At 42.3% G+C, this 9,534-nt stretch overlaps 1 protein-coding gene across 3 annotated transcripts; it reads right to left on the bottom strand.

The window, feature by feature from the left end:
* Window positions 1-1,186: 1,186 nt before the first annotated feature.
* Window positions 1,187-9,310, bottom strand: plpp6 (phospholipid phosphatase 6). 3 transcript variants are annotated; one of them, XM_030049307.1, is made up of 3 exons: window positions 8,629-9,308; window positions 5,166-5,547; window positions 1,187-4,701 (listed from the first exon to the last, which is right to left on the bottom strand). In XM_030049307.1, the coding sequence occupies exons 1-2, from the start codon at window positions 9,110-9,112 to the stop codon at window positions 5,180-5,182; spliced, it is 852 nt and encodes a 283-aa protein (XP_029905167.1). In that variant the 5' UTR covers window positions 9,113-9,308; the 3' UTR covers window positions 1,187-4,701; window positions 5,166-5,179. The 3 variants fall into 3 exon arrangements, with proteins under 3 accessions (XP_029905167.1, XP_029905166.1, XP_029905169.1); XM_030049306.1 differs by having other exon boundaries at window positions 1,187-5,547; XM_030049309.1 differs by lacking the exon at window positions 1,187-4,701 and having other exon boundaries at window positions 5,188-5,547; window positions 8,633-9,310.
* Between the last annotated feature and the right edge of the window lie 224 nt (window positions 9,311-9,534).

Genomic DNA, 9,534 nt, shown 5'->3' with positions numbered 1-9,534 from the left:
TTCACAGGAATTGTGTGTCAAAAAGAACACAAATTAAAATAGCAAAATTCAAAATTACTACTATGGGTTTCTTTCTCTCTCACAAACACACTGACGACCTGCAAGGAGTAGGCAAATAGTCTGCTCATCATTATTTTATACAGTTTGTAACCTATGTTAAGCACTGCTCTGACACTTTTTAATGTTTTCTCCTGTTTGTCTGCTGTGTTCTGTTGACTTCCTTGTCAGCAGTGGGTAAACTTGCCCAAAAAAACTCAATGCATGTCTTGGGTTTTTTCACCAATAATCAGAGTGACCACAGCCACAACAGGATAAAAACAAACAACCACAGACAAACAAGTGAGCAAGACAGAAATGGGATAGAAGTGGGAGCGCTGATGGGGTACCAAAACATAAACTGCAGCACTGGATACTACAGCTAATTTGGAACCCTGCCAAATCTGATAATCCTCTTGAGTTTAGTTTTTTCTTCTTCTCTCTGACTCTTTCACTTTATTACAGCCAGCAGTGGTCTGGAGCTTATGGCTCACAAGCCAGTTCTAGCTCTTTGCCAGAAGTCATGTGGCTTTTCACAGGAATTGTGTGTCAAAAAGAACACAAATTAAAATAGCAAAATTCAGAATTACTACTAAGGGTTTCCTTCTCTCTCACAAACACACTGACGACCTGCAAGGAGTAGGCAAATAGTCTGCTCATCATTATTTTATACAGTTTGTAACCTATGTTAAGCACTGCTCTGACACTTTTTAATGTTTTCTCCTGTTTGTCTGCTGTGTTCTGTTGACTTCCTTGTCAGCAGTGGGTAAACTTGCCCAAAAAAACTCAATGCATGTCTTGGATTTTTTCACCAATAATCAGAGTGACCACAGCCACAACAGGATAAAAACAAACAACCACAGACAAACAAGTGAGCAAGACAGAAATGGGATAGAAGTGGGAGGCTAAGGGAGCAGCAGCGGCCGTGCAAGCTATATAGTGAATGAAGGTTTTGAATCACTGCAACCATCAGTCATAACTGTGCACCAAAAATTTTTGGCTGACAGACCCAGTAGTTTGTGAGATTAGCTGTGGACAGACACACCGGGCCAAACACATGATCTCCTCCAGGCTGCTGTGTGGCGGAGACAATTATGCCTGTAACGGCATACAGTTCATACAGATGATAAATAATGGCATGACATGTTTTCAAACGTGTTCTCTATTTTTTATTAAAAAGTCACAACTACAGTCAAATCATTCAGCAGTAAACCTTCCCAACTCAGGGAATATTAAACAGCAATAATTGTAACCACATTCAACTCCACTGAACATTGAACAGTAGTATCAAATGATTAAATATATATCATATATATACACACATTCTTGTCAAGATACTTCAGTGTAAGTATTATACAGTAAACACACAACAGTGTAATTTATAGTACATGGCTGGCAAAAGAGTGCAGTGCAATGTGATGGAGCTGGCTCTGAGTTTGGATTTAGACTTTACAGTTTGGGCATTCAGTTATTTTTGGAATAAATGTGATGAAAATTGATAAAAGAAACAAAATGCATCTTTCCTTATTGTGGTCATTCTCAACCTCTGAGTAAACAGGAACATGGAATGTGAAAATTGTATTTCTAATACACAAAACATGTTAGTGCTCATTGTGATCAACACGTTTTCTTCTTTGCAGTGTCTCTAGGCTTCTTACAACAATTAAAAAGCAAAACAGCCCGACAAGTAATAATAAAGATCATCATTTGGTCTCAGAATTTTGCATTGTGTGATTTATGTTTGACATGTGAGGACACAGATAGGAATCAGACTGTTTGCAGTGGTTGTGGTCCACTTGCTGGTCGAGGAAGCTTAATTTTAAAAGCCCAAGTTTGCACTTAGGAAATCACTGGTCAATTATTGCCAAAACAATGTACAGCATCTAAGAAGTCAATAAAACATTCAACAGCTGGTCATCAGAGTACCAGGGGAAAGTCTGCTCGATTATGTCACCTCATATCACACGCTGGTGCCAACTGGCACCAGGCACAAAAAGTTGCTCACAGTCAGAGACAGAAGTTTAAACAGTTCTCAAAAGGTATTTAATGCTGTAAAAACTCTCTCTGACACGTTTTCCCCCCCACAAATTTGTAGCCATTTCAAACATGTTTCATCACAGGATGGGAGAAACCATATTTCACATTTCTGACCAATTTCCTCATCAACAGCCAAACAAAATTGGAAGTAAATGCTTCGCTGCAACTGACTGGGAGTTGGCTTCTGAACGGGCTGTGAGAGACAGTGAGGAAAGATGTGGTTCTGATATTCAAAGGGATGTGAGGACACTTTCTGAGGTGAGGGAAAGGGTCGGTACCTGCTGCTGGGCAACTTATTAGAAGGAAGCAGAAAATACAATTCATCTGCTTGGTCCTGAAAGAGATACTGAGAGGAAAGATCAGAGAAAGCACAGTAAGGGGGACTGGAGCGAGATACTGTGGAGGAAGGAAAGAGGGAAAGCAGGGCAAATTAGAAGAGAAAGAAACAGTGAGTCACAGCAGGAAACTAAAGATGACTAGCTGTGAATGGGGATATGCAACAGGGGACCAACACTGTTTTAAGATTTCATATATTCCTGGGGTCTGCCAAGGTACATGCCATGAGCTTGTCTGAACCTCTACATTGTATGCCAGCCTCACAGAAAAAATACAATAAAGCTCCACAATAAACAATGCAGTGCCTCCTTTGTTACACTATTTTATATATATATTTACAACTGTCCCACTTTCATATTGAAGCAAAAGGAAAAGGAATCAGTATGAAATAAAGACAAGCATATCTCTAAAAAAAAGCCATCTATTTAAAATATGAACTAAAAAAAAAAAAAAGAAAAAGAAAAATCCAGATTCTGTACCACATCAGAATAAAAATAGACAAGGGTTTAAAAGTTGTGGAAAAGCTCTATTGCATAATATATTTAGAATTTAGCTTAACTATTTAAAAAAATTATCATTTTTTTTCAGATTTTCATAGATAACTGCAAATAAGCAGAATGTTGTTGTTGTTTAGATTAAGATGCACAAGCAACAATGTAAAAGTTACCAAAAATTAAATTAGCTTGCTTGACCCAATTAAGTTCAGAGATTTGTTAGAAGTATGATTTTCTAGCTATTGGGAAAAAGGCAATATCAGATGGCAAAATGAAATATCACTCTAAGTCTGAGGCCCAAAGCACCTAAAACATTAAACTTTCAGCACGCCCTAAAGATTGACCAAGGGGTCAACGGCCTCCGTCACAGGCCACATGCCAAGAACACATCTGTGTTACAACATTTTAGTCACTGGCGTCACTGGAGTCTCAACTCTTGGAAATATTAATGTGCTCACCCGTATCCCAGGACATTCAGCTTTAAACCTGTTTTTACACACACACACACACACACACACCAGGCAGGTCACTCACTGAGGGAACTGTGTGGTCTCAATGGGATGTGAGGGGATTTTGGGCTGCAGGTTGAATTCTTCATGTGAATACTTAAATGGATAGGGTACAGCACATGATATAGTATATGGTTTATGTACGGTTGGCGGCAGGTTTGCAAGGTCCAAAGAAAATATAAATTATCGCTCTTCCAGAAAATAAAGACTTTGAAGTATTTCAGCAGCATTTTTCCTGTCGAGTGACTTCCACAATAAATAAGGACTGAAAAAATGCACTGAAAATGTAGCCTCTCTGCTTCCACTATGGTGATCACAAAGGGATTATTTTTTATTTTCTTTAAAAATAACTAGTTTCTTGTCACCTGTAAATGAACCACATATCCAAAATAATCTGAAGAAGAGTTTAGTGTCCAAAACTACTGCAGAATATAAAAATCACATCACAAAAATAAACAAAAAAGTAATAGATGACAAGAAATGTTGAGCTATTTTCCAGTGGAAAGGACATTTAGTCCAAACAAAGTAAATGGATTTAATACTTATGCAAACTATCATTTGATTTTACTTTTTTCATCATTTGATTTTTTTTTTCTCAAAAGTCTACACCATGTTCAGAGGTAATCTAGGCATAATTCCTTATTTACATTTCAGTTCATGGCAATGATTAATGAACCTTGGCAGCACCCCAGTCTGTTTCATAAATTAAACATTTAGTCGACCTGAATGGCAGCGTGACGCTGACCGCTGTCAAGGCCCCAGGTTTCTGATGTGGGGAAATGACGTGTGCAGTAACACACATTTAACCAGCAGTTTCAAAATGTCTACTAATGACTAAACCAAGTATGTCATCATAAAATTATTGTCAAACATGTCAAAAATTAATCAGTACAATGCACACTGCACATCTATTGTACATCGTTTTCCCACTGACATTTAGTCATACAGCTCTAAAGCATTCTGCTTCAAAAACGTTACAAACTCATTTCCAAAGTTCTTCACAAGTTTATAAACCTGTTTCACAGTCATTTTTTTTTTGGGTGAGAATGAAACAAAGAACATGTGAGTAAGCAGAAAGTGAGTAAATGCACTGTTAAAAATAGTTTCCCATAGTATTTACTTAGTCACATAGAGTTTTATGTCCCCTCTCCTCCTGTGCAGAGGAGAAAACTTCAGCATTAAGGTTAAACTAAAATCTCCTTTCCTCCAGTGACTACACTTTTGGCTGGTCCCCGGTGATTGGGTATTGGGTGTTGTTGCATCCCATCAAACCACACATATCACCACTCCTGCATTCCATTCAACAGAAAAAGAGATGAGGACGGTGAGAAAACACACACAAACACACACAGCTAGAAAGCTGACTATCACTGTCACTGGTGTTCGGGTGTAGGCAGTGCATGTGAACTTGTCGGGCTTTATTTTTCTTAAATCCTGCGTCTTTAGGTATTACGACAGCTTGCTTGTGGATGGATGGGTAAGTGCAGTCGTGTGTATATTTTAGCAAATAGTGTTTGAAAGAACGGCTCATTACTTTATACTGAAGACTTTGATTATGCACCACTCTACACTTAGTACCTTGACTCAAGGTCAAGTCCACTCAGTTTACACATTTTCCTCCTCACTAATGAAAATAACAGGCCTGACAAATGATTGGTAGGTAAATTCTTAATCCACAAATAACAAACAAGTGTGCATCTCCATGTACATGGAACAGTGCCTCAGCCACATCACCTGATTTCAGTGCCCTCACCTCAGTCCTGTATCTCAGGCTAGCTGTCCCAGCAGCCCTTGCAGGACTTGAGGTGAGAGCCAGAGCATCTCCACCAGGTTGTACTGGCAGTAGCCCATCCAGAAACCAAACACCACATCGGTCACATTGTGCCTGCCCAGCAGCACCCGACTCAGGCCCACCATGCTGGCCCACAACAGAACCAGCACCCGCAGGGGGGCAGCCAGGACCAGGTGTGCCAGCAGGAAGCGCCCACACATGGCAGCGCGGGTGGCGTGGCCAGAGGGGAAGGAGTACCGGTCCACAGAGAACGTGGCAAACATGTCCATTCGGTTATGGGCTGGCCGGCGCCGACGTACCACTGCCTTGACAATGCCAACCAGGACCAGATCCAAAAGCAGAGCTGAGAGGGAAGAGAGGAGAGAGAGAGAGAGAGAGAGAGAGAGAGAGAGAGAGAGAGAGAGAGAGACAAAAACTGTTTGAGACACATACAATAGCAATAAACAATATAGTCAGAGCACACAATGGCAACAAACACAGTTTTGTGCTCAAGATGTGTATGTGGCTTGAGCACACAGTGATGTAAACATCAACACAAAAAACCAATAGCAAACACACAAAGGTCCCTTAATTACACTGACAGAGGTTACAGACAAGAAATGTAACATCTCAATAGTCCATAACAATAATTGAACCTTGCTTTCATTATTTTTGTATCCCTGGTGCAGATCTGTGTCACGGCTGCTATAAAAAGATAGTAGGTTTAAAGAGCAAGATTGTGTTATCATGGCACGCAGCCTCTTTCGTTGGGATTACACAAGCCTCCACAGGCACCTGTCTCCAACAGATTGTTACAGGTAACACACTTTTCATCCCATTGCCAAAGCCTCCAGTCAGGAGCCACACACTCTGCAGTGCGCAATTGTGAGTCCACCAGCTTCTGATGTGGGCGCAAGGGGAGACAAAAGAGGCTGGAGAGGGAGAGTGACAGAGACGGAAAGAAAGAAGGAGAGACAAGATAGGGAGAAATAAAGTCTTTTAATCCCCGAGGAACTGCTATGCTAGACCGTGGGCGAGGAGCTGACGTGCACACAGTTTTTCAGCATATGCAGCATTTCACATCAACACTGAGACGTTCTTAGGCACGCACTTGTACCACACACACATACACATACACAAAGCACTATACAGACTGATGTACAGGTTTACTGGGCTGACAGCGAGGCAGGCACAGAGCAACAGAAGCTGCAGCATATCGTGTACCCATCCAGCCCCACAGGTCGGCATCACCAGCAGGCAGGAGGAAGATCTAGTGGTAAATATTTCATGACTCTGCGGGCAGCTTTTCACTGGTGACATAAATTCTACCCCTTTATCTAAAACTATTAACCCTCAGGGTGCCCGGGGAGGAAGTGGCCCTAGGGCAGCAGCAGCACTGCTTGAAAACAGCGAATTCCCTCCTCACTGAGTCAAACAAGACTCCTCTCTGGGGAAAAACCACCTTCATCCCTTTAGCTTCCTAACACAGGAGCTCATCTTTAGGTACATACTGCAGGCATGTTGCGAGAGATGTCTCACTCGGGCATTCTCTCGGGCAAAAACACAACACTACAAAGAGGTCAAAAAATTTTAGGGCACAAAAATTTAGCTCATAGCCACAAAAAAGTTGACCTACTGCAAAGACCTACTGCCCAGTAAACCTCAACAAACCTATATATGCTGACAAATTCCTCCAGCCCTTGTACTTCATCTTCACCTCAATTACAAAAGACTCTGTATTTTATAAAATACAGAAATCTGCTCAACTAAGAGGATTTTTATCTGTTTGTCACCGTGGATGTTGCCTATTTGTACACAAAAGTCCCATTAAAAGGGTAGAGGGGAGTTGCAAGCAGTTCAAACCTTTCAAACAAGAGAATCCAGCGTTGGATATCTAAGACACGCTGCGTGAACTGCTCCGTCAATATTTCAGTCTGAAAAACTAAACTAAACTAAACCTGAATTCAAACTTCTGTGTGTACCTTAAAGTGACTTTCACTTTAAGGTACTAATAGCTGGTAATCTATGCAGGATTGTGATTTCTACTCTCAACAAACTCCAGGACAGAGAGTTTTGATATCTACAAATTATGGACACACTGTCTGCTAGTAATATCATTTCACATACAAAACAGGAAAAGATTTCATCATCCGCATACTGGAAAAATAAACCAATGTGTGTTTGAAGGCCAAAAGTCTGCAGGTTTTCAGTTCAGCTGAGTTCAGTGACTAATCGACCCCTTTCTCTGCATACATGTGCACATATGTTTATATTCAGATATCTGATAAGGTACTCTAGTGTACAGCTTTGTGTACTTAAATGAATTCTCTTTTATATTATATGTATTTCGCAACTCTTCTCTGCAGGATGGTCATGTGAGCAATGGGTATATCTAGGAATCGTGGGTATATAAGATGTGTCAGATGCTCGCATGAAGTCTAGCGAACAGCACATTGCCTAAAACGTAGCTTTTTTTAAAATATAAAAATCACTGATGCATTAAATAAGTTCTTATAGGAAGCTATGATGACACAGAATTTGTTTTGATTCTTTCAGTCTAGGCCGCCTGTTGAGCAAGTCCCTGAGCCACCTCTCCCTGGACCTGGCTGTGGTTTTCCATGCTGCAGCCTCCACAGAGACTCAGCGGGCCACGGAGGCTGAGGTCAGCTGGACGGCTCCCTCTGGAGGCAGAGGTTAGTCCTAACACAGGATATCCCATGAACACTTGGACTGTTTTAACAACATACTACACATGATTCAGCTATACAGTATCAGAGTATGGGTGTATTTAGGTGTGTTGCTGAATCAGGAGCACTGCGTTTTTCCACTGAATCCTAGCTGACTGGTTCAATTGTAGACTAGAACACAACTTGGTTCCACCTGTCCTTCAGGTTTTTGTCCCAGCTCTACGCCTGCACACCTGATCCAAGTAATGGCTGCATATGTTCCTGACTGGATCAGCTGTGTAGAGATAACACTGGGTCACAAAGTGGCAGGACAGGCTGAGAAATGCTGTATTAATGGTGGGATGAAAAACAAGAGGTAGGAGTGGAAAATCAGGAGGAGGAGACAGAAATGGAGCAAAGCCCGAGTGAATGACAGATGGCATATGCAGGTGGGAATCAGCCGGGGGAGGAGAGCAAAATAGGAAAGGAGGTGTATGGGTGAGATGTGTTCTCTGAATGAAGGAGTGGGACGTGACAAACCAGGACAGAGGAAGAACAGGGGGCCGGGACACAAATACTGCATCACTGGTGCATTTTCGTTTTTCCCCTTTAAAGTCTTTGTTTAAAACGCTGCCTCTGCCGGAAAAGCAATTCACCATGTGAATTCGGGATCATATGGCTCGATCGAGTGGAAGACAAGGAAAACACAGATAATGCAAACAACAAATGGAAAAAACATAAATAGTAGCTGGTTTTTTTTTTTTTTTTTTTTTTTTTACCCACGAAAAGGTTGAGCATGACTTCTTGTCCTGCAGCGCTGTCGCTCTTGTAGAGGCAGTAGGCGGTCCCAGCCAGCCAAGGGATGCCATGTCCCGATATCTCTATCAGTTTCATCAATGGGCGAATGCTGCCCCAGGAGGAGTCTTCACAAGCGCACACCCCCAGCCGCTTGGAGAGCCACAGGTCGATGGCGAGCAGGGAGCTGAGCGCTACGCCGATGATGGACGGGTTGAGGCGGATGGAGTCCTCCTCGGGAAGCCCCTGGCCGCCTGTTGATCCCGTGGAGGAGCCGGAGCCCCGACGCCGAGTGGGGCTCTCCGAGGCGCGGAGCCGGGCGGTGGCCGGGTCGGAGCCCTGCCGCTGGAGCAGGTGCGGCGGCGGGGCCCGGTTTAACGACATGAACTCGTAGCGCCCGTTGGAGCTGCCGAGCACCGGGCTGCCTCCGCTGCGTCCGGCGCTCCTGCTGGCTTTAGGAGACGGCATCTGGTCTGCTCTTTTCGGCGTGGACAGCTCGGTATAATCCAGTCGCACCACAGTGTCAGATTTTCTGCAGTGCCGTGCGGGTCGTAGCTCTCCTCAGTTCATCAATTTAACGTTTGACAATTCATTTCACGTTCAGAAACACTTTTCACAAACGCCATCTTTGTTGTTCGTGCCGCAAAGGTTCTTCTTCTTCTTCTTTGGGTTTTTATTGGCGGATTGCAATCTTACCTTGAAGGTGCATACCGCCACCTACTGAACCGGAGTATGTAGAATGTATGCTAATTTATATTACTTCATGTCTATTATTAAAAAACAAACAAGAAAAAAAAAAAAAAAAAAAAAAAAAAAAAAAAAACACTATATTCTACAAAATAAACCTGTGTTATATAAATAAGCTATTACCTCTCTTTGTACCTCCCACA

The sequence above is a fragment of the Myripristis murdjan genome, chromosome 4 (genome assembly GCF_902150065.1).
Source record: "Myripristis murdjan chromosome 4, fMyrMur1.1, whole genome shotgun sequence".
Lineage (NCBI taxonomy): Eukaryota > Metazoa > Chordata > Actinopteri > Holocentriformes > Holocentridae > Myripristis > Myripristis murdjan.
This window is presented reverse-complemented; position numbering and strand designations above follow the sequence as displayed.

Coding starts and splice junctions, on each gene's coding strand:
- plpp6 (XM_030049306.1), bottom strand. CDS start 9,112: ATGCCGTCTCCTAAAGCCAGCAGGAGCGCCGGACGCAGCGGAGGCAGC. Junction 5,548..8,628: donor CATGCTCAACCTTTTCGTGG/GTAAAAAAAAAA, acceptor CTTCCCTCTCAG/CTCTGCTTTTGGATCTGGTC.